The 25,663-nt window shown below is 40.7% G+C and overlaps 1 protein-coding gene and 1 long non-coding RNA gene across 53 annotated transcripts in view; one reads left to right on the top strand and one right to left on the bottom strand.

Annotated features, from left to right (window-relative positions):
* LOC129006051 (uncharacterized) overlaps window positions 1-245 on the top strand; it is a 112,425-nt gene extending 112,180 nt beyond the window's left edge. For all 3 annotated transcript variants that reach the window (XR_008491894.2, XR_008491895.2, XR_008491893.2), the window contains one exon: window positions 38-245. This is a non-coding gene — a long non-coding RNA (uncharacterized LOC129006051). The remainder of the gene's footprint in view (window positions 1-37) is intronic.
* A 7,735-nt stretch (window positions 246-7,980) lies between these two features.
* The window catches only part of CREM (cAMP responsive element modulator), an 89,641-nt gene continuing 71,958 nt past the window's right edge, over window positions 7,981-25,663 (bottom strand). For 16 of the 50 annotated variants that reach the window (XM_054435174.2, XM_054435190.2, XM_054435186.2 and 13 more), the window contains 3 exons: window positions 18,576-18,611; window positions 13,053-13,209; window positions 7,981-8,858 (listed from right to left, as the gene is read on the bottom strand). In XM_054435174.2, coding sequence (XP_054291149.1) covers window positions 8,714-8,858; window positions 13,053-13,209; window positions 18,576-18,611 — 338 coding nt within the window. In that variant the 3' untranslated portion in view covers window positions 7,981-8,713. Of the gene's footprint in view, window positions 10,794-13,052; window positions 13,210-18,575; window positions 18,612-23,894; window positions 24,159-24,828; window positions 24,938-25,663 lie in introns of those variants that run through there. The other 34 variants (XM_054435175.2, XM_054435192.2, XM_054435189.2 and 31 more) reach the window with 12 other exon arrangements.

Below are 25,663 nucleotides of genomic sequence, written 5' to 3'. Positions count from 1 at the left end.
ACCCTTGATAAAGTAGATTTGTCTTCTACCCTTCTAGGTCTAAACTCCAATAAAGTCCAGCTGGGTTACATCAATTCAGACATCTGGATAAAAGGATGAATGAAACCATGTACATAATACAGAACTATGCATGCCAGGAAAAAAAATTATACTGCCTAAAAGCTGCAACCTTCATGACATCAAATGTATTTTAACACTGGCTGGTTATGTGAGGAATAGGCTAATAAAAAAAATTCTGGCTGACCAAAGAAGTATGCATGTATGTGTATTTATTTTTAAATTAATATTGAGATGGACTAATATTCTAAAATTAGGAATTTCTAACATTATCTTATTCATAATATCATATATTATATCAAAAGTCTCTGAATAGAAATTGTTCAAAGGCATGTAATCTAATTATCATTACCATGTCACTAATCTAACCTCTAAGTAATTGCTAAATGCCACTAGCACCTTCGTCTCCAATTACATTTTCATGATATTTCAAGCTACAGTAACAAAACAGATGCTGATCTCGGCATTACTAAGCAACAGGATATGTATACTTTTTAGAGTATGAAAATATCACTGCTCTCCCACAGTCAATGACACTTATTTTCCAAGAACTTCTAGTGATATGATTATGCTCATCCAATTCCCATGAGGCCAACACTGTGATCACAGGTTATGATAAGAACTAAAATGCCACCCACAGCCATGTCTGAGCGATACGCAAAATGCTTTGACTCTTTTCCACTATTTTTTTTTTTTTTTTGAGACAGAGCCTCACTCTGTCACCCAGGCTAGAGTGCAGTGGTGTAATCTCGGCTCACTGCAAGCGATTCTCCTGCTTCAGCTTCCCCAGTAGCTGGAACTACAAGTGCGTGCCACCACATCCAGCTAATTTCTGTATTTTTAGTAGAGATGGGGTTTTGCCATGTTGGCCAGGCTGGTCTCAAACTCCTAACCTCAAGTGATCCACCTGGTTCGGCCTCCCAAAGTGCTCAGCCTCCCAAAGGTGTGAGCCACCACACCTGGCCTCATTTTCCATTACGTTCTAACCACCTAAAGTAACCCATCATATGCAGTTAAAGCAAAACTGGTAATTTGCTGAGAAAAGATGGATTCATTTTAAAGTCTCTTACTTGCTAAAACTATGTGGCCTGGAAGTAATGTCTAAAGTTCTTATGTCAAATAATTCAGTCTATTAGCAATTAACTGTGTACTCTTAGAGAAAACTCTGTAGTTTAAGATTATTGCCCCTCCCCCACAGTTAACCCAAGACTCCCCAGAGTTACTCTGAATATAATTCACTAAACTAGATCAGAGAAAACTGCCCTTAATCCCTTGCCCCCATAGGGTTTGGCATACACTTGGAAAGTCCATGGCAGAAAAGAAATACCACCCGTTGAGTTTTGAAATGTTCATAGACTAATGTTTCTAAGAAAATACGCCGTTTGGAAGTCACACATACACTAGGTGGTGCTGTGGCTGTGACATTAAACAGTCTGCGTGCTGGATAAATGCTGGGTAAGAGCATCCATGACTTACAGGAAAATTAGGCTAGGCCCAACCCCAGATCATACAGTTCAGTGTTCTCCAACACTAGAGTGCTTCAGAAACATGCCAGGAACTTGAGCCTGGTGTGGTGGTGGCACATGCCTGTGGTCCCAGCTATTCCGGGGGCTGAGGCAGGAGGATCGCTTCAGCTCAGGAGGTGGAGGCTGAGGTGATCTGTGATTGTGCCACTGCACTCCAGCAGGGGCAACAGAGCAAGACCCTGTCTCAAAAAGAAACAAACAAACAAACCAACATGCAAGGAACTAGTTAAAAATACAAATTCCCAGACCTACTGAATGAAAATTCCAGAGGTATGGAACACAAAACAGAAGACACAAACGGGCACACTCATGCTATCCTCTCCCGGGACAGCCCACTTTCATCCAAAGCCTCCTTATTTGGGCTTCTCACCTCCTCAAAAGTCTATCAGTAGTGGCTGGGCGCGGTGGCTTATGTCTGTAACCCCAGCACTTTGGGAGGCCGAGGCAGGTGGATACCCTGAGGTCAGGAGTTCGAGACCAGCCTGGGCAATATGGCGAAACCCTGTCTCTACTAAAAATACAAGAATTAGCTCGGTGTAGTGGCGTGCGCCTGTAGTCCCAGCTACTCATGAGGCTGAGGCAGGAGGATCACTTGAACTCGAGAGGCGAGGGTTGCAGTGAGCCGAGATTGCACTACTGCACTCCAGCCTGGGCGACAGAGCAAGACTCTGTCTCAAAAAAAAAAAAAAAAAAAAAAAAAAAAAGTGTATCGATAGTAAACTGTGTTTTAAAAGGTAAGAATTTGAAAGTTCATTCCTAAGTCAAGCCTCACGCTGGTCTGCTGTAAGTCAGCGCTTCTGAGAGCTCCACAAACGTTGAAAACAAGAGCTCTTGTACATCTTGTTAACAGCCATTTGTCCTAGAAAATGACTGAACCACAGGTCAAGCATCCTTTATCAAGTGAGGTGGCTGAGATAGATCTGGCAGAGTTCCTGTGTCCTCCAGCTGTCACAGAGACCAGCTGGACTTTTGCATAGTAAGTGACGGGGTTTTCCTTCCAGCTTCCGTCCATTCAAACCACAGGGACAAATCCTTCCTCAGAAAGCTATGCTGCACAAAAGCTGGTTGAAAATCAAGTTTATAGAAAAATAGAGGCATCACAGTAATATAAAGATTATCACACTAGTTCAGAGATCTGAGTATTTCTAGTCTATTGTCAATAGCTGGCAATATTTAAGTAAATCAACCTGAAATTTGGTTTTCTTGTCTATAAAATGAAAGGAGTAAATTACACCTGTTGGTCAGTCTCAGTGGCTCATGCCTGTAACCCCAGCACTTTGGGAGGCCAAGGCAGGTGGATTACTTGAGCCTAGGAATTCAAGACCAGCCTGGACAACATGGCGAAACCCCGTCTCTACAAAAAAACACAAAAATTAGCCAAGCGTAGTGGCGCGTACCTGTAGTTCCAGCTCCTTGGGAGGCTGAGGTGGGAGAATCGCTTGAGCCTGGGAGGCAGAGGTTGCAGTGAGCCAAGATGGTACCACTGCACTTCAGCCTGGGTGACCTAGCATGAGACTTTGTCTCAAAAAACAAATAAATAAAAATAAAAAAATTACACCGGCGAGACCTCTTTTAGCTGTAAGATTCTATTTCAATGAGCATAACTGTGACTTTGATGTTCCAATAGCTAGCTAGTCCTTAGTCCTTAAACTGTAGAGTCATTTTTTCCTGATCAGCATCAGGGATTTGAAAAACCAGAGAGAAGCGAAAATGTGCTTTTGTGCATTTGAACAGGAAGGTCTGGGTGTTCCCACACATAGCCACTCAGAGCCACAGAGCTCTCTCTCTCTCTGCAGCCACCACCTGCTTGAGTCACTGCCAGCAAGTGTTTCTTAACACTTTCCTGCCTTTGGGTCCAGACTCGGTGAGAACCGCCAGGACAGAGGCTCCCTGTCCCGGCTCTGCACTTGGTCCTGAGCCATGTGACCTTTGGCAAGCTACTGAACTTCTCCAAGCTTGCTTCCTCATCTGCAAAATGAAGATAATGGTAACAGCATCAACACTTGTTGGGCTGCTAGGAGAATTAAATGTGGAAGCCCCTAGGCGCAGGGTGAGCACTCTGTACACGGTAGTTGTTATTCTTGACTGCCATGACTGCGTGGCTGTAGCATCTGTGGAGCTACATACACAGCTGGAAGAAAGCAAGCCCAGGATGGTAATGTCAGGGTTGCCACAGCCCTAGGTCCCAAAGCTGCCCTGTCTCCTCCTGGACTTCTTACAAATGCAGCCTCACTTGTTGACTTGAAGGAGTGAATGAACATGCTGACTCCCATGTCGCTTTCTGAAAACTCCGCATCACATGGCCCTGAAGATGGGACAACTTAAGGATACAGACAACAAGATCAATGAATCATGTATATATCGTAGCTGGGACTACAGGTGTGCACCACCATGCCTGGCTAATTTGCTTAATTTTTTTTTTTTTTTTTTGCGAAGACAGTCCCACCATGTTGTCCAGGCTGGTCTTTAATTCCTAGCTTCAGGCAATCCTCCTGCCCCAGCCTCCTAAGGTGCTGGGATTATAGGTGTGAGCCACCATGCCCAGCCAAGAAAATGGATTTATACAGAAAAAACCTTCCCACAAAGCATAAAGATTAAAATATACCATGCTTGAGTAGTTCAGAATCAAGTCTATGTCTTTAAGACGACCTTAGAAAGGATGAATCATGGCCAGCGCGGTTGCTCACGCCTGTAATCCCGGCACTTTGGGAGGCCGAGGCTGGGGGATCACCTGAGGTCAGGAGTTCGAGACCAGCCTGCGCAACAAGGCAAAACCCTGTTTCTATTAAAAATACAAAAATTAGATGGGCATAGTGGCACACACCTGTAATCCCAGCTACTCGGGAGGCTGAGGCAGGAGAATCACTTGAACCCAGGGGACAGAGGTTGCAGTGAGCCAAGATCGTGCCACTGCACTCCAGCCTGGCACATCTAAACTTCTGAGAACCATGGTATACTACCATACAACAGTCATTGCATTATGGCCAGCCAACTGGCAACAGCTCTGCCTGCCTCACACGTCAAAGTGGCCTAATTATTTTTGGTGTAGACTAGAACAATCAAGTTGGTTTCACAAGTCATGATATTTTTTAAAGGTGTACTGTTAGGCACATGGGAAACAGCATGTTTTGGACATAAGTTTCTTCACATGAAGAAAACTGAGAAGTGTGGTTGAACAAGGAATGAGGCATCTGGCACTCAAACAGCTGCCGTTCATGCACAGTATGTTGCTGATGTCCATGTTCTCAGTTTCAGGCATGCCTCGTAGTCACACGTTTAAATACTAGCAGGAGTTCATTTTCTTAATGTTCCCAACTCACATGACTTAGTGTTATGAAGTACCTAGTTACACAGGACAGAGAAGGTATGCAGTCCTCTAACCTTCGAGCAGTAATTTCTATACCCAGCAGTCCAGATGAAACTTTTAGGATTCAAAGAAAGACACACGCACTGAGAACTCTGGATCCCACACGCACAGGTGTGCGGGGAGCTCCAGATCCCACACGCACGGGTGTGAGGAGCGCTGTGGATCCCACGCGCACGGGTGTGCGGGGAGCTCCGGATCCCACGCGCACGGGTGTGGGGAGCGCTGTGGATCCCACGCGCACGGGTGTGCGAGATGTGCAACGTTCCCCCCTGCAAAGCTTCCCCTACTGCTGGTTCTGTTGAGGGAGAGGTCGTAGGCAGTGTCTGCTGTAAGGCTGAAAGCACTGCTGTCAAATTGTGCTATTTTGGTGGCAGAAGCTTGGTTTCAGGGATACATTTCATGAGCAAGAATAAGAGTTCCCATGCATGTCTGGGAGCATGGCTCAAGCCCCAGCCTGTCACAAGCTGTTCCTCACTTCTTGTACAGGGTAAGCGCTCACTCAGTCCCAGTGCCAGATGTCCCCAGTGTCTACAAGCCGTTCTTACAAAAGCCCAGTTTTATTTGACATTGATGGCCATATGCTTCTCCAAAGCCTGGAAGCTCCTCAACCCTAGGGGCTGAATCCTCATGAGCAACCCAGTGCCTTTCAGCCCAGTCTTTGGGCTAGGAGGTGGAGCTTGCAGTGAGCCGAGATCACACCACTGCACCCCAGCCTGGGCGACAGAGTGAGACTCCGTCTCAAAAAAACAAAAAACAACAAAAAAAAGTACCCCCCAAAAAGGGTGCTGTCTTTTCCATTTCTGATACCTGGGACTGTGGCAGCAATATTAAGGTCAGGGGAACCAGCAGGCAGAGGGAAAAGAATGAGGAGGAAGGATCTGGTCGTGATGCCATCGTTGTCACTAATTAGCAAGCCTGGGATTTCTTACCACTGGACTTCTTGTTTTGCAAGGTAGTATATTTCCTTATTGTTTAAACCACTGGGTTTGGGAAGGGGGGCTTCTGTTGCTGGTGGTCCCAAGTAATTGGATAGAGTCCCTTTCCTCTAAAATAATATAAGCTATTTTGCAGACTAGAGTACACACAGGCACGCGCACACATTGCCTCTGTCTTCCCCCGATTTTTCAATGAAACTAGCTCTTGGGTGAGAACTCACTTGGCCTCCTTCTGTCCTCCAGACCCAAGCTCCTTGGAGCAGTGTGTGTGCTCTGTATTCCCGAAGTACCCACCCCACACCCCAGCACTGTCAATCACTTCAAGGCCCAGTTCAAAATCCACTTCCCACATGAAGTCTCCTGTTTAAGCCCCAGCTGCATCTTTCTAGAATTCTAACATGCAGCGTGCCTCATCTCCAACTCTGTACATCTTGCCTGCTGATCCTAGTGTCCCCTCTGTGTGTCCACCCACCCCAGCCACACCGCTGGCGCACAGAAACTGACTGGGCGGATGAGTGGAATGCAAGGTCCTACTGTCCTGCACCTGAAACCTGGAGTTTTCCTTTCCTTTTTCTTCCTTGTCTTCTTTCCTCATCTTCTCTGTAGAAGAGAAGACAAAAATTGAGATAAAAGAAATTTAGGCTGGGTGCGGTGGCTCGCACCTGTAATCCCAGCACTTTGGGAGGCCAAGGCAGGTGGATTACTTGAGGCCAGGAGTTCGAGCCCAGCCTGGCCAACACGGTGAAACCTCATCTCTACTAAAAATAGAAAAATCAGCTGGGTGTAGTGGTGCACGCCTGTAATCTCAGCTACTCGGGAGGCTGAGGCAGAATTGTTTGAACCCAGGAGGTGGAGGTTGTGGTGAGTTGAGATCACGCCACTGCACTCCAGCCTGGGCGACAAAGCAAGACTCTGCCTTAAAAAAAAAAAAAAGAAAGAAAGAAAGAAAAGAAATTCAGAGCTCCAACTCTGAAGGACGAATAAATATTTTTAAAGAAAGCCAACAATGACATGCCCTACTTGCTGGGAGTGACAGATAAGGGAAAGAATTCCAGTGGTACAGGGAAAGCAGCAGCTGGATGCTCCACAAACCAGCTCCCAATTTTCTGTCTCCCACCACACACTGATCAGATCCACTCTTGAAACTGGAGGGTGGGGCAGGGACATCCTTAAAGCAGAAGTCACAGCAGAAAACACAGCAGAGTCCAGCACGCGGCAGACAATCAAGAAATGTCAGGGAATGAGAGGGGACAGAGCATCCTGTGGTGAGGGCTTTGGGCTTGTTCCCTGAAGCTTTTTATTATAAAAACAAGATGAAACGTAGATCACATTGCAGTCTCGATTGTAATGAACCTCGGCTGAATGTGCTGACAGCAGAGTATCTGATCTAATGTGGACTTTGAAGCGTTTTGAAATGAAAAAATATTGGGATGTTTTTGTTTTTAAAATTCCTGTGGTTGTTCGCTAAATGGCAAAATAGGGGCCACCAGCCGGACAGCTCCAGACCACCTACAGAAAGAAAGTCTCAGGCCATTATGAAGGCCGAAACGCTAACAGCCATTTTCTTCTGGGTGCACAGCCCTGCGGCCATCCCCACCGTGAGATGGTAGAAAGGGCGCGTGCAAGGATCAGCAGCCAGTGTAGAAACTGACTTGTACCCCGAAGGTATGCAATGTGATCCCAACAGGCTCATTCCAGATATAAAAAATATGTCATCACTTTCATTAGGTAATATTAAACCGACACTAAGAACTTCTGCAAGATCTTTTATATTACACAATAGAGTTAAAAACTGTAGTAAATGTTCAGATATTTAAATGAGCACCAAACACTACAAAGTGCAACCAACATGGTTCTATTAAAAACTCTCTTTGACTATGGCATTCAAGGACAGCAATACAATCTTTTTTTTTTTTTAACAAAGCAACTAATATAAAAATCTGCAAATGCCATATATTCATATCTAGGCTATTCTTCTCATATAGGCATGTCATTAGATAGACTTTCTTTCTATTCTTTCCTGAGGTATTTTTTTGTGGTTTACTTTTATTGTACTGCTGGATGCATTATTTTTGATCATCCTTTCCTAAAATAATTTAAAGACCTGCAAATAATTTTATTGCATAGGACACTATTGATGACACATAGAATGGGAGCTGCAAGTATGTGGCATTGGAACAAGCCTTACAAATATTGCATTTTAAGAATACACACATTTTTTACAGTTTGTCTCTTTTAAAAAATTTGAAGTTATAGCTATGACTTAACTACGTACAGTGAAGCATTTTAGGAATGTTAAGTGATTAAAGAAGAAGATGAATGATACAAAGAAAAGAAGCCACCATTCTTGCCAGCTATATATTGTATTCCTTCAAAAGCAACTATACATGCTGTCTTCAGTTCATAGTTAAATATTTCTACTAATCTGTTTTGGGAGAACAAATGTCTTTCAAGGTTTCAAGTTCCTCTATAAGCTTCTTGTTCTGGACTTCCAGCACTGCAACTCGGCTCTCCAGACATTTTACATATTCTTTCTTTCGACGTCGACATTCTTTGGCAGCTTCCCTGAAAAAAGCAGAAGCAAAGGGCAAACAAAGCATTTTTTGCATGCTATTGACAAACGGATCAAAGTAAGCTCGGTAAGTGTGATCACGGCTGCATTCCACATCCTGGAACAACATTCCCAATTCAATTTCAAACACTAATCCAAACTGGTTTCTTAAGGGTCACACGTGTCCTTTCCACAAGTCCACATGGCAATAAGTAGGACTGCTGCATCTCCTGCCTTGATTAGAGTTCACAGTAAACAAGGTCCAAGTCAAAGACAGTTACTCTACTTTATGGCAATAAAGATCTTTGAGGGCCTTGAGTTCCTCAATGAGAGTCTTGTTTTGGTTTTCAAGCACAGCCACACGATTTTCAAGACATTTGACATATTCTTTCTTCTTCCTGCGACACTCCCGGGCAGCTTCCCTGGAAGCAACACAAGGCAAATGACTACAGGAACAGCCTTCCAACACAATCCACAGTGGGTCAGTGCACTTCTGCCCCCCGAACTCAACAGCCAATCGATCCTAGGTAAGGACTGTACAAAGCCACATAACAAACATAACCAGGCACATGCTTTTTGTAAGATAACCATCAGACAACAGGAATGATTTGAGAACACAGTTTGCCCAGCATTCATCACAAATGGTGTTTTCTTAGGGCACGCATTCCACTGGTAACAATGCCCAGAACTGTTTTCAGTAAACTACAATAGGACCACATCCCCAAGTGGAATTTCTACAAAAACATTTATAGATCCTTTCAATTCTCTTATTTTTGTCTCCCAAAAGGCACATACTCCAACATAATGAGTTAATTTTATTCAATCAAAAATGATTATAAGAATTAATCCTCAAAAACCTTAAATATCAACACTGGAGATTTTTAGTCTTCAAAACTAAATCTCAGTAAAACAAGATCAATCATGACTGCAAGACACAGTTTATTGGCTAGAAAACACAACACGGATAAATCATAACAATAAACAAAAGATGTGCATTTTTATAAACCAAAATGAAATGGACAGTGCTTCTGAAAATTAAAGAAGGGGGCTACAAAATACAACACTCAATAACTCAGACAATTTAAACCCACAAATGCGAGACCACCACAATTAAAATTATAAAAAAGAAGCTACTGAGTAACTCTGGGCATATTTCAAGACTGTTTCCTAATCACATGCATTTAATATCCAATATATTGAATTTTAAAGCACTATAAGCCCAAAATGAAAGAAGAGACCAGTAGCCAAAGCAACAACACAAACAGATGAGTTGCCTTAGTCATTTTCATACATAACCCACCAAAACAATAAATAGAGCCAACATTTTCTCTTTTTCTTCTTTTCAGGGTGGGAGGGATGGCAACCACTACCCTTAACTCCTCTGTAGAAGACACCCTTTGATTGGCCTCATTTTGGAGGATTCAATTCCAGAATAACTGCCTTTGAGGTAGATCACCCTTCATGTCAAAAAAGCCTACACTGAAACAGATATTATCATTCAAATATGTTAACAAAAGCAGTGTTGAATGTCTAAACACCAGTTTCTGTAATGCCAATTAGCATCCTGAACCACATGTGATGTATACATGATTTTTTTTTTTAAGATAGCTGACTCTGACTGGATATCTGTGTTTTCACTGTGGAAGCAAGAGTCAGCAAAGAAGAACCTTCAATCCAAATCAACTGCAGGAAAAGATCTACCCCTGCTTCCTACCCAGGAACAATGGACTCACCCTGTGAACACACAAAGTTCTCAGACTTCTCAGCTGGTTAACAAAAAAAATTTAAAATGTAAAATTGAATAGAATGTTATAGTGACTAATTTAATCTAAATGATGCAATTGGAAAAGTTAAGAATAAATCCAAACACACACATTTGCCAATTTGGGAACATAATTTAACTCTTTTCCACAAAGGCACTGAAATTCATTTATGAATACCAAGGTTTTCATGATTAAATTATATTAAATTCTAGACCTAGAAGAAAGATAGTCATTTTACAAAACACTGTTACCATTAAATGAAAAATTTAAAGACCTAATAGCAGTGTTGTGGGTGTTTAATCTTAAACATTTTATTTACCAAGCTATTATAAATACTCATACTTCATCTTTTACATTTGAGTGTGCATATGTGTGTGTACATGCACAGACACACATATTACTACAGTCAAAATGTTGCAGGTACAAAGCTTTCCCTGATCACATCAGTAGATGGTACATTCCTAAGCACTCCTCAGCCATGGAAAACACCTGTTTCTTCTATTAATAGTGAGCTCAGTTTTCAGGCTTGCATGTGTCTGGGTGTATCCTCAGCACGGAGAGGAAATGCAAGGCAAGGAAGAAACTCTGACAAGGCTGGAAAGAAATAAAAACTGTTGCTGGATTGGCATAAATATGATATAATGAAATATCGACTCTAGATGCCAATCAAAGAATAAAAAGAAAATATGTAAGAGATCTATCTGTGAATGACTAAAGCCTCACACTTCCCCAGGAAGTGAAATTTGCAGGTTATCATGGGGTATTTTCGAGATGCCTGATGCTGGTATAGAGGACAGGCTCTGGAATAAAGACTGCCTGGTTGCCCATCCTGGTTCTGCCCAGTTTGGGCCATGTGATCTTGACCAACTTATTCCTTAACATCTCTGAACTTCTGGTCCTCATCCATAAACTGGGCATAATAATCACCTATTCTCATGTAAGCATTCAACACACGGTAGAAATAAAGCACTTAAAACCTGCTAAACAGATAATGAGCAACCTAACAGCCAGGTATCATCTGCTTTTCTCTTGTCTTGCTCTGAAACTGAGATTTAGAAAGCAAAAATAAACCTTTCTCAGAATCCTGTACAGCTAGGGACTAAAGACCTATTTCTAGCCAATGAAATGTAGGTGAAAGTTGCTGGGAGGATCTTCCAAGAAAGGTTTACAGTTGGGCCAGACCTCAGCTAGCCCCAATTTTTGGCTCTAGCCCTTCTCCCTGTCTGAGGCAATGCCTAGAGGTTCAGCAGCCGCGCTGTGATCATGAGAATGAATGATACAAGCTGAAGATGACACAGCCGGGAGCAGGAGTCTGGGCCTTGATAACACTGCTGAGCCTCTGTCCTGGCTGCACACAATGAGGACATTATTTGACACTTAGGACTAAGGTGACAAGACTACTGGGAAACTCTAAGATAATTCTGTTCCTTTTGAAAATCAGATTAATTTGCACCATTATCCATAATAAAAACTAAACCAATAAATAATATACAAGTTAAATGAAATAAAATTTTATTTATGTTTAAATTTTTAAAAAGTTTTAGAAAATAGCATTTTATAATATGTTGCTTAAAAAATAAAATGACAGAGATATGGAGCAAGAAAAAGTGAGAGAAAATGAGAGCTGACTGGAAGTACATAGACTATAATAGGAGGTATCCTAAGTGGTTAGAGCCATGGATGATTTTAATTCGTTTTGTTATTTTGTATTTGCACTTGACTAGAATTTATCAGATTAAATATGTATTTCAGTGTAATAGAGGAAAAAAAGTTACAAAATAGACAAAAGGAAACTACATGTAGAAAATGTCGAAAAGTAATGCTTCACTTACACTTCAATTTATTTTTCTCAGAGAGAAGCTAAAAAATTCGACTTATCACCTACTTCACAGCAAATACTAAATACAAAATAGCTCTTTGTTTCTAACGAATTCCTTTAATCATTATTTTAAAAAATTACTGTATCTTTTGGACATTACCCTTACAACATAGGGATGTAACTCCTGCTGATGAAATAGTTTAACGGCCAGGAATTCTGACTGGAAGACAATCTAATAACACACACAGAGCACAAACCTACATGAAATGCCACATAACACGTAACTTGGGAGAAATGGCTTATGAAAACTGTAATTTTTTTTTTTTTTAAGACGGAGTCTCACTCTGTCACTCAGGCTGCAGTCCAGTGGTGCGACCTCAGCTCACTGCAAGCTCCGCCTTCCGGGTTCAAGTGATTCTCCTGCCTCAGCCTCCCGAGTAGCTGGGATTACAGGTGCACACCACCACACCCAGCTAGTTTTTGTATTTTTAGTAGAGATAGGGTTTCGCCATATTGGCCAGGATGGTCTCAATCTCTTGATCTTGTGATCTGCCCGCCTCGGCCTCCCAAAGTGCTGGGATTACAGGCGGGAGCCACTGCGCCCGGCTGAAAACTGTAATTTTTATTTTTATTAATATTATTTTTATCATTATTTTATTTATTAATATTTAATATTGTTTTATTATTTTTTTGAGATGGAGCCTCGCTCTGTCGCCCAGGCTGGAGTGCAGTGGCACGATCTTGGCTCACTGCAACCTCCGCCTCCCGGGTTCATGCCATTGTCCTGCCTCAGCCTCCAAAGTAGCTGGGACTACAGGCGCCCGCCACCACGCCTGGCGAACTTTTTTGTATTTTTTAGTAGAGACGGGGTTTCACCGTGTTAGCCAGGATGGTCTTGATCTCCTGACCCTGTGATCCGCCTGCCTTGGCCTCCCAAAGTGCTGGGATTACAGGTATGAGTCACCGCGCCCGGTGAAAACTGTAATTTTTAAAAAGTGTCCTAGAAGTTACCGATTCCCTGTGCAACATCTCACCTGTTTTTCATTAGCCTCAGCTCTCGTTTGCGTGTTGCTTCTTCTGCCAGCTGCTGGGGACTGTGCAAACTTCCGGGCGATGCAGCCATCACCACTCCCTGTGGCAAAGCAGCAGTAGGAGCTCGGATCTGGTAAGCTGGCATGTCACCAGTGGCAGCTGCAGTAAAACAAAATATTTCGAGCTTATATAAAGAATTCATAATTTGGCATTTTACATAAAACTGATCTGGAAATGATATACTTTTGACATCTTATAAGAGGTGATCTTGTAATGTTTAAGATAATTATTCTGAGCATTATAGCAATCTCAAGTATTAAAGATCTTCTTCAACACTTAGAACAATGATATTCAGCATGCTCTAAACACTTAAGGTAGAAAGGCGTCCTAATGCATTTTAGACAGGTTTTTATCAAAGGCAAAAGCTCAAGACGCTCATTTAGCTTAAAATCAGTGGTGTGCTAATAACTATTTAAGAAACAGTCCTCAGGGCAAAACAATGAAAAAGCCCTGATGTGTAGTGTTTGATTGTTCTCATGATGTAAATGCTTCCACCATGGCCAGTTTCAAGCTACCAAGGTGACTTTCCTGAGCGTGGAGTTGGAAAGACACACACATGGTAAGCAGCACAGCATACAGACAAAACAGATGCCAATACCCACAGAGCACAGAGAAAATACTTGGAAATTATGAGTTTTGAGTACTAATGTTTTTAATGTGTAAATTCTGTATGTGTATGTATATATACACATATTTATACACACATTTAATTTTTTTTTTTTTTTTTTTTGAGACGGAGTCTCGCTCTGTCGCCCAGGCTAGAGTGCAGTGGCGCAATCTTGGCTCACTGCCAGCTCTGCCTCCTGGGTTCATGCCATTCTCCTGCCTCAGCCTCCCGAGTAGCTGGGACTACAGGCACCCGCCACCACGCCCGGCTAATTTTTTGTATTTTTAGTAGAGACGGAGTTTCACTGTGTTAGCCAGGATGGTCTCAATCTCCCGACCTCGTGATCCTCCCAAAGTGCTGGGATTACAGGCGTGAGCCATCGCGCCCAGCTTTTTTTTTTAGACAGAGTCTCACTAAGTGGCTCCAGGCTGGAGTGCAGTGGTGTAATCTTGGCTCACTGTAACCTCCACCTCCCCAGTTCAAGCGATTCTTGTACCTCAGCCTCCCAAGTAGCTGGGATTACAGGCGTGCTCCACGACGCCTGGCTAATTTTGTATTTTTAGTAGAGATAGTGTTTCGCCATGTTGGCCAGGCTGGTCTTGAACTCCTGACCTCAAGTGATCTGCCTGCCTCAGCCTCGCAAAGTGTTGGGATTACAGGCGTGAGTCACCACGCCGGGCCTGAAAATTTAATAATAGGCTCTAGCAAGCCAGCAGGAGCTGACTGTAGCACACCACTGCAAAAATTTCCATTAAGCAGAATATCTCCAACCTCTGAATGTTTCAGTTTAGAGATTTTCCTATACTCCATATCATGCCTGAAATAGTCACTGAATGTCTTTAAATGCAATTCTCATTACTAGAAAATGATTGAAGCACTGGAAGGAATTGAGCTCACTGCAGTTTCAGTAAAAAAACAAAAAAACAAAAACAAAAACCCAGCAAAGCTCTGCTTAAACCTAGTTTCTCTGGGGAAAGATAATTTTTGTCTTTCTTAGGTTTCTAGGAAAATAATACATTTGTAAATATTCATTTAAAAGTATTGTCTAAGCATAGTATAATCATACAGTTAAAAGACAGTGTTTAATATTTACTTAGTATTCAGATCAAATACTAAAAGTAAGTTCTCAAAGTTTCCTAATTTATATTCAAAATTTGTCTACTGCAAGAAACATAGCTTCCTAGAAAAGACAGATGGATTCGAGTGATAAAACATTTCTACCACCAACGCTTCAACATTGAGAACGTATGGTCCAGAGTTAGTTTGTCACTCTGATGAGACATTAAAAAATACATGCTCTCTCAAAGCTAAGTGCAAGAAAAAAGATTTCTTAAAAAGTTATCAAATTCTGTAACAATTGCCTGAACTAAATTTCAATCAAAAGAGGAAAACACAGCATTTCTGTATTTCATGAAAATGTATTATACCCAATGAATAAGAAGTGAAATGCTACCCATGGGAGACAAATACTTTGTCAGCTAAATAGGATATTATCACTGAAACTTTGTTTAAAAAAATTAAACAAAGATTAACTGATTTATGTGCTTCTATTTGGGTATATGCCAGATTTTTGCCTTCTAAGGCTTGAGAATTAGGTGAAAGAATACAACAGCTAAAAACATGGCTTTCAAGGAAGCTCACTTAAAGATTTTCATAGAATTAATAAAAATATTGTTTATAACATTGTACTGCCTTTTCCTTCTACACATAGTTTTAAAACATTGGTGATAGGGAATAATTGATTTTTTTTTTTTTTTTTTGAGATGGAGTTTTGCTGACGCCAGGCTGGAGTGCATTGGTGCAATCTTGGCTTACTGCAACCTCCTACTCCCTGGTTCAAGTGATTCTCTTGCCTCAGCCTCCCAAGTAGCTGGGATTACAGGCACGTGCCATCATGCCCAGCTAATTTTTGTATTTTTAGTAGAAACGGGGTTTCACCATGTTGCCCAGGATGGTCTTGATCTCCTGACCTCGTGATCTGCCCGCCTTGGCCTCCCAAAGTGCTGGGATTACAGGCATGAGCCACCGTGCCTGGCCTAATTGTGATTAATGATCACCAGCATATGAATAAACTTGGGAAAAGTCCTAAATTTGTTTTTGTGACTATTCAAAATAATGTATACATAGATAACTCAATGAGTCGTACAAAACTGTATAGCTTTGAGATAGTTAAGAAGGTCATGTTAAGCCAGTTACAAACTAACTTAATAGATTGTTTAAAATATCTTCATCATATTGTCAGAGGAGATGGAGTGGAGCAGAGAATAACATAGCTCTCTCTTTTCTCTTCACCCACATCCAGGGAAGAAGGTTATGGGGTAATAAAGGCTGAAACAATAGAACAGCTGGTGGCCACATAGGTCTTCTAAAATTGGAACAATAGCCAATGACGAATGAGAAGTTTACATGACACCAGGTTGACACGTGCAGGCAGCATGGATATGGACCTCGGTCATTCTTTCCAAACACTGCTCACACAGACGTGCAGTAAAATTAATAGGTAGAGAGGGGCTCATTACACTCTAGTTCTGTAGACTTTTGCTGTTTTCTTGTAATATGAAGTTAGAGCAGGATGGTTCCATGATATATACAAAAGCTAGTTTAAAAACAACAACAACAACAAAAAAAAAAACTTTTTATTTTTTATTTTTATTTTGAGACGGAGCCTCACTCTGCCGCCCAGGGTAGAGTGCAGTGGCACAATCTTGGCTCACTGCAACCTCCGCCTCGCAGGTTTAAGCGATTCTCCTGCCTCAGCCTTCCAAGTAGCTGGGATTACAGACACCCACCACCGCTCCCGGCTAATTTTTGTATTTTTAGTAGAGATGAGATTTCACCATTTTGGCCAGACTGGTCTCGAACTCCTAACCTCGTGATCTACCTGCCTCAGCCTCCCAAAGTGCTGGGATCACAGACGTGAGCCACTGAGCCCGGCCACAAAAAACTTTTGTTTTTTAAAAAAAAGGGTGAGTGGGAATAGTCACAGGTGAACAATGAAGTTCAAGGGCAGACATGGTGGCTCACGCCTATAATCCCAGCATTTTGGAAGGCCAAGGTAGGAGGTTCACTTGAATCCAGGAGTTCAAGACCAGCCTGGGCAACATGGAGAGACCTGATCTCTACAAGAAATACAAAAATTAACCAGGTGTGGTGGCGTGCGTCTGTGGTTCCAGAGCCTTAGGTGGGAAGATGATGTGAGCCCAGGAGGTTGAGGCTACAGTGAGCCGTTATGCTACTGCACTCCAGCCTGGGTGACAGAGTAAGACCCTGTCTCAGGAAAAAAAAAAAAAAAGGAAAAAAGAAAAAAAAGAAGTTCATTCATTGGCTTGTATTTATCAGAAATGCTTCTAAACAACTCTTGCCTGTTTCCAGAAGCAACAACCACCCTCAAGGGACCAAATCTGGCACCATGAAAGATAATGGCAGTCCCAAAATAAGAATTCTTAAAAACATTTTGAGCGATAGCTCAGAAAAAAATACCACTTTAAAACAACTTGCAAGGGGATGATATATTCAGATGTATTAGTTCTGAGATGTGAGGTGACTGGGTTTTATTATAATTTTTCAGAGGTATCATATATTCATTTTACTTCCCTCAATAAAATCAAAATGACAGTGCATTAGTTCAAGCCAGAAACAGGAATTAGTATAAATTAGTAGGAATTTGTATAAATTTCTATAATATCCCAAAGGATCTATATGGTGGTATATTTCTAATGGTCAATGGACAAATTCCATATACTCAAATATAATCTTATTAGTAAAGTACATTTAAAAAGATATGGGCAAAGACAGCTGTGCACAGTGGCTCATGCCTGTAACCCCAGTTCCTTCAGAGGCTGAGGCATGAGGATCACTTGAGCCCAGGAGTTCAAGTCCAGCCTGGGCAACATAGCAAGACCTTGTCTCTTAAAAAAATAAAGATACAAAGATAATCTCTTGAGAAAATCTAAATGTCACAAGTTTTAATTTTAAAACAAGTTATAAAAAAGCATTTATCTTAGTTAGCTTCAAATTTCCAATATTATGAACTCAGTGGAAATGTAAAGCAGATAAGATACCAAGGATCACAGTTCAAATACCATCCTGCATTCTCTGATGACACATTGCTATTCCCGTATTCTTATAAAGGCCACTTCCTGTCCCATTTAACTACTGAAAGTGTCTAAATTACTTTTTATTCTAGAATTTTCATATTCTGAAAATATATGGGTTATCAGTGGGGAATTAACAATCATGATTGAAGAAAGATTATAAGATATTTGTACACTAACTTTATTCTCAGGAAAGCAAAAACTTTAAGACAAATCAGGGATAGTATCTTTTTAACCCCAGAAATCCCTAGAATCTAGCACAGTACTTGGCATATAATGGGTGTTTCATGAGTTCATGTGTGCTGTATGAAGTAAAATTGAACTTCCTCGGGTTTTGCACAAGCCTGCTGTCATTTAGAATGCTTAAAATAAGCAGTCTTTCTTATAAACTTACATTATTATAGCTAAACCTTTACCTCTAAGACATGGAAAGCCCTACAAGATGCGATGTGTCTCTTCAAAGTGGCCTTTCTTGATAAAAGGCATTATTTCTCAAATTTTCCTTAGATGCACTTTAGATAAGTCTAACATAGCATTTGAAAAGCAAAGGCGTTCTCATTATGATGTGCTTCCATCTAGCTCCTGACATGAAAGCACTTTTTTTTTTTTAGGTTCAGTATCAAATATTTCATGGGAAAAGAAAATTCCTAGAACTCTCAATTTTGGTCATTAACTTCATACCTCTCTTTGCAAGCTTTAAACACGGTACAGCAGAAAAAGCATGGGGTTTGGAGTCTGGGTTCTAGTCCAGCTCTGCCACTTACCAGCCATGTGACTTGGGGCAAGGTCAGTTTCCTCATCTGTAAAATGGGGATACAGTATCTCATTTAATACTCACAAGAAACCCTGTAATGTATGTCAAAGTGTCTAGCACAGTGCCTGGCACATGGCAGGCACTCCACAAATGTTAGTTCCCTTCCTCTTCCCCTCCTTAAGTTCTGAAAGACAATGTTCCAAATTATGCTTATACTGTATATTAGTTAAAATGCATATAACATCCATAAATACATTTCCCCCTGGAGTTTCCCTTCTGACAAACCCAGGGAATCAAAATTTATGGCTCTTATTCCTTATTTTGTTAAAAAATGTGCCTATTAAAAACTTATAAAATTATACATCGTTATATTCCTTTAGAGAATACATTATTAAAGATAATGTAAGATATCCTTTTCAATGTATGCAATCATTTATAATAGAACCTCAAATGGCGAAAGATATACTCTCATCAGACTGGGAAGAAGAAAACTGAAAAAAAAAAACCACAAGTGAGAGTAGGAAACAAAGAAATAAATAAGAAACCCAGCCAAGTACCTATGTTGGTAACTTCCAAAGTGAAACGATTTCTCAACACCCCAAATGATGGTGATTTGATTCAATTGTTTATTAAGATATCTGTAGTACTGAGCACAAAGACTGAATAAAAAACATTTTTATATAGAGAGTTCCTGCTTTCATATGCCATTTCACAGCATGGCACTAATCCTAAATACACACCTTTAAGTAAGCAGCAGAGGTTAACTTAGATGTCACACTTCTAAGTGGGGGGCTTCTATCCCTAGCTCTGGTAAGCTGCTGACATCACCACCACTGCTGTGGTTCTCTTCCTGTCTACCACCACCTGCTCCTAATACCCAGATACTATACCTCCATGCCTGGTGTCCCACACTGCCAAAAACGTTCCCTTCTCTGTGAAAATTAAATCCTACATAAAAATGGCTATTTAAGCACTGATCATTTTCAAATTTGCTACAATCACTATAACAGATAGACCACATAGAATTAACTCACCAAAATATTTTCAGCTTTGAGGTATAATTGACAAAAACTGTATATACTCAAAGTGTACAATGTGATGCTTTCACATATGCATATGTACGAAATTATTACCACAATCCAGCTAAGCAAGTTATACATAAGGGACCTTTTAAAGTTTAGTATGTAAAAATCTATGAGTCAGTCTATATAAAAGATGGGAAATTATGAGCACTGAAATTTAATGTTCCATATAATAGCAAATATATGCTCTATTGTCCTATGAGAGTAATAATAATCTATAAAAAATTCAATTTTAGGCTGGGTGTGGTGGCTCATGTCTGTAATCCCAGCACTTTGGGAGGCTGAGGTGGGTGGATCGCTTGAGGTCAGGAGTTCGAGACCAGCCTGACCAAATGGTGAAACCCTGTCTCTACTAAAAATGCAAAATTAGCCGGGTATGGTAGTGGGTGCTTGTAATCTCAGCTACTTGGGAGGCTGAGGCCGGTGAATTGCTTGAACCCGGGAGGCAGAGGTTGCAGTGAGCCAAGATCACGCCACTGTACTCCAGCCTGGGCAACAAGAGTGAAACTCTGTCTAAAAAAAAAAAAAAAAAGCCATGTTAACGACTTAAAATGATGTTAACCTAACCTCATTTTATATGTTTTATAAGCAGTGTGTAGCAGCATGTACTCACGTGACACTGCACTCATGTGTCAATGTCAGGTATCTTTTGAGGAGTCACATTAATATGCTATGAGCAGAACCCAAGGATTCTGAAGACTCGAACGGGTTCACTACTTGCTAGCTTTGTAAACTTGGAAGTCATTTACCCAGTCTGACCTGGGTGTAGTTGGGCATGTATCAGTGAGAATGCCTGTAAACTGCTTTTTATTTAGCATTTGAACATGGTTTCCTAGTGAGGCCTACCTGATCCCTTAACCTGTATGTCCTGTTTCTGTGTCAGTCATAATCTGATAGTTTCTTTGACAGCACTTTCTACAGTTGGTATTCATGTTTATTTGTAACATTAAGTGATTTTTTTATTTTAAAGTTTACATAAATGCAAAGTATAATTATTTTATTAGAATATAAATGAATAAATATATTTGCCTAATATATTCATATAAACAGGGCAAAGTGAAATAAATATTTCAAATTACATTTCATTATACATTCTTCAAAAGTAGTAGGAAAATAACATGAGTAATTTCCAATTTCACCCTGCAGATTTGGTTTACTGAATCTTAAGGTAGATAAATGCCTTGTTATTTTCACTTCCAAAGTGATTATAACTTGTTCAGTTACCAACTTCAAGAAGCTGACACACCTAAATGAAATTATTTTTTTTTGTTGTTGAGATGGAGTCTCGCTCTGTCACCCAGGCTGGAGTGCAATGGCATGATCTCAGCTCACTGCAACCTCCACCTCCCAGGTTCAAGTGATTCTTCCGCCTCAGCCTCCTGAGTAGCTGGGATTACAGGCATGTGCCACCATGCCCGGCTAATTTTTGTATTTTTGTAGAGATGGGGTTTCGCCATGTTGGCCAGGCTGGTCTTGAACTCCTGACCTCAGGTGATCCACCCACCTCGGTCTCCCAAAGTGCTGGGATTTACAGGCGTGAGCCACCACGCCCAGCCTCGAAATTATTCTTTAATATAAATATTTCTAAGCAAAAATAATTGCTAATAGCCTCCTTTCACAAAGATGATATATATCCTTATTCTCATGCATCAAATATTAACTAAGACACTAGTATACCAAATTTGTTGGAAAGTTTGTTTTTAACAATTCAGAAATCCAGCCAGAATGCAACATCAGACTCAGAGTCTAAAAGATAGGAAATTATGCTCCTAACAGAATCAGTTTATGAATAAAACAAAAGGCAATTTCTAATAAAAATGTAAATTATGCCCCACAAAATCAATAATATAATCCCATAAACTACAGTCATTTACTTTTTTTTTTTTTTTTTTTTGAGATGGAGTCTCGTTCTGTCACCCAGGCTGGAGTGCAGTGGTGCGATGTTGGCTCATTGCAATCTCCGCCTCCCAGGTTCAAGCCATTCTCTTGCCTCAGCTTCCCGAGTAGCTGGGATTACAGGCACGTGCCACCACGCCTGGCTAATTTTTGTATTTTTAGTAGAGACAGGTTTTCACCATGTTGGCCAGGCTGGTCTCGAACTCCTGAGGTTGTGATCTGCCCGCCTCGGCCTCCCAGAGTGCTGGGATTACAGGCGTGAGCCACCGCGCCCGGCCAGTCATTTGCTTTTTATATTTCACTTCATGATCCTGTAAGTAAATGCTGCTAACATCTTTTCCAGGCCAGCCATTAGTGCTAGGAGCCTGATTTTGGTCTAGATCAAAGTTTTTCAAACTGTAAGCTGTAGACCATTAACGGGTCATAAAGTAAATTTCATGGGTCAAGAATAGCATTTTAAAAAAAGGACAGAAAAGGAATTATGAGTACATCATATTTTGTAAGGATAAGAATTATGTCTGAAATTTGTTTTATATAAATGTAGGGGACATACACACATAGGTCCACTTTGCCATGATAATTAATGTGGGTCATGGTTGAAAAGTTTGCAAGCCACTAATCTAGATCTACTTGGTCTGCCGATCCACAGGGTTACCTCAGAACTGAGAGCCCAGAGGTCTGCTTCCTAAAGCTACTCTACTACACCTTCAAAAAAGTCCCTTAACCCTGTGCTCTTTTGGCTTTAAAAAAATAAAGTAAAATGAGGCCAGGCGTGGTGGCTCACGCCTGTAATCCCAGCACTTTGGGAAGCCGAGGCAGGTGGATCACGAGGTCAGGAAATCGAGACCATCCTGGCTAACACGGTGAAACCCCGTCTCTACTAAAATACAAAAAAAACCAAATTAACCGGGCGTGGTGGTGGGCACCTGTAGTCCCAGCTACTCGGGAGGCTGAGGCAGGAGAATGGCGTGAACCCAGGAGGCCGAGCTTGCAGTGAGCCGAGATCCAGCCACTGCACTCCAGCCTGGGCGACGGAGCGAGACTCTGTCTCATAAAATAAATAAATAAGTAAATAAATAAATAAAGTAAAATGAAATAAAATTTATTACTCATTTTTCAAATAACACTGATTCTGTAAGAAATGACCAGATTTTTAAAAATATCATTTCCAAAGGCAAAATCAGGTCTTGTGAAAAAGTGTTTTAAGTTGTTTGACATTTTAAAGTTTCAGCATTTTGAAAAGTTTAAATTGGAAAGGGAAAATCAATCATGTGTAGCATTATTGGTAAAACTGTGAAAAAAACTTTCAAGGATGTTATGTTCATTCTGTAAAAACAAATGTCAAAAATGTTTGTTTATTTATATGTAGTGGTTAAAAGTACACAGCGTTGCCAAGGAGGGCCAATCACGAGGTCAGGAAATCGAGATCATCCTGGCTAACACGGTGAAACCCCGTCTCTATTAAAAATACAAAAAATTAGGCGGGCACCTATAGTCCCAGCTACTTAGGAGGCTGAGGCAGGAGAATGGCGTAAACCCGGGAGGTGGAGCTTGCAGTGAGCCAAGATCGCGCCACTGCACTCCAGCCTGGGCGACAGAGCAAGACTCCGTCTCCAAAAAAAAAAAAAAAAAAAAGTACACCGCGTTTTCACATCATTTTATTTATTTTTTGTTATGAGTCTTATGCTTAGACAAGTCAAAGGGGGAATAGGAATGAAAGGCTTGGTAAAGAAAGATATAAACCAATAATTTTTAGAAAATATATGTACAAAAGTGCCTTCTGGTTCTAAGAATCATATGACATGCAGTGTTTGAGATGATTTTAAGTTCATCTATGTCTTATAAAAAATTCATCATTTGAGTTCTGCAGTCTATAGCATCTCTAGAACTTCACAAAACTTCGAGAAAAAAATAGTTCCTCAAGACAGTTTTAAAAACAATGTAATACAGGTTTTACTTAAGACAATCCAATGTTCCTATCCAGAAAGAGGGTTGAGACCCATTAACTTCGAAGAGCTAAATTGTAGTGAAGTTGTTTAAAACCATCCACTCTTTCTTAATTCAACTGCAAATTCAGTACTGTATTACAAACAAGACCACTGAATAAACAACGCTGCAAGCACACAAAGGTTATTAGTAACTAAGTCTTTCAAAATCACTATTTGTTACTGAGAAAAGCAAACCTAGTGAAAAATTACCGACTACAAATTTAAATACCAGAGGCTGGGAGAACAAGTTAAAGACAAGCACTTCCCGGACTGAACACTAGAGAGAGCTCTGAATCGCAAGTTACTATAGATGGAGTAAGTAAAGAACCCGCCAGCTTATACAATACATAATCCATTTCTCACCAGGCGTGTGCAGGGATGGCCTCAGTAGGAGGCTCGATCTTACCACTAAGCTGGCCAGACAACTCCTGAGTTCTGTTCATGCATTACAGTTTCATGACGTGTTTCCCTCTTCAAGCAGACACCCACTTCAAAAGAAATGTTAAAGTAGGGCTAACAAGAAAAGCTATTCAGTCTAAAAGGGAGCTTGGAGGCAGAGGCAGTGGTGAGCTAGTTAACTCTAAATCTGTCAGCAGCATTTTACAAAGCGGAAAGGAACTGACTAAATCACAACATGACTCGGAGCTGACGTCAATGTGCAGCTCGCTTGGAGTTTTAACTTTTCCACTTCCCCTGCTGAAACACGATTCCAGGAAATGTAATGACATCAGCCCTTTGAACTCAATTAGCTGCACAGACCATTTTAAATACAGGAGGAAAGAAACAAGTAGGCACACAAACATCCATAACACGCGGGTTTTTCCTGTTCTGTTTGTAGCTGCATTTGTCCACAGTAATGAAATCAGAACATGAACAGTATATACTGTATGTTTAATCTGTGGCTAGATTGAATTTGCAACAGGTTGCAGATGAAGTAACAGCTTATTTTAGTACGGCAGAATGGTATGCATATGAGAGAGAGACACAGAGATGGAGGGGAGGAGGAGAGGGGAAGAGAAGAGGAGGGGAAGAAGGGGGAGGAGGGGAGGGAGGATAGAGGGAGGAAGAGAGGATTAGTGCCTCAGTCAAGCAAGCAACAGAATATTGAGCAAAGAAACAATCACACTAAGATGCCCTAATGAAGTGAGCTGAATATATAGATGTATATTTCAAAAAAGTCTTACACCTAAGTGACTGGAGAGTAACAGTTTCTGAAACACTCAGATGTTCCTGAATACTTCCTAAACTTCAAAACAATCTGCACAATTAACTGAAAATCCCTCTTTAACATTCTTACCTGTGTCATCTCCAGTTACAGCCATAATGGGCTTCTGCAGACAGAACTGTCTTGTTTCCTCTACCACAGTTCAACATAAAGTGTTCCAAATTAGCAAGCATGTGCAGGATAAGCCGGAGGACTGACATCACAATGACATCACTAGCCTATCACTGCCATCAATTTGCTTTGTCACAGGCGAGCTCACTGAAACCCAAGCCCTATAAAAACTCTTCCTGTAATAAACCATCTTAATGCTCTTGTTTCTCCTTTTTACATAGAAATCTGTTTGAGGTGGGCTCTGGCAAAAAAAAAAAATAATAATAATAATGTCTCTTTTAGCATTAAAAGTTACATGATTGTATCTTACAGGGCTACTTCTTTATTATTGTTGTGTCCAAGGCTTCTATGTAAACTAAGGGAGAATAAACCCAACATAATTTCCTAACTCATAGGAGAAAAAAACACTTGGAAATTAAAAAAAAAAAAAACACACTGACTATCAGCAAACAAATACCGTATTTCATAGTCACTTCTAAACTCACCAAGAAATATCCAGCCACCTGTGTTCACTTAACATTTTTATTTGCTGAGCCATTTGCTACACAATCAAAAAATCCAACTCTTCCTAAGGTGATACAGAATTTGCTACTTTCACTTAAAGGGAGCAGATAATTAAATTTTAAAAATTCACTGTGCCAATGGAGCAAGTATTATGTAGTATTCTCCCATAACTACTAGATTGAATCACATGAACTTGCTGATATTTGACCTTTCTGGCCTACAAAAATAGTTTCATGTGATTCAATCTAATACCTTATTTTACCAGATTAAACCCCCCTGAAAAGACATTTGT

Source organism: Pongo pygmaeus, chromosome 8 (assembly GCF_028885625.2).
Source record: "Pongo pygmaeus isolate AG05252 chromosome 8, NHGRI_mPonPyg2-v2.0_pri, whole genome shotgun sequence".
In the NCBI taxonomy this organism is placed as follows: domain Eukaryota; kingdom Metazoa; phylum Chordata; class Mammalia; order Primates; family Hominidae; genus Pongo; species Pongo pygmaeus.
Note: the sequence above shows the minus strand (reverse complement) of the source record. Positions and strands in the feature narration are given on the sequence as shown.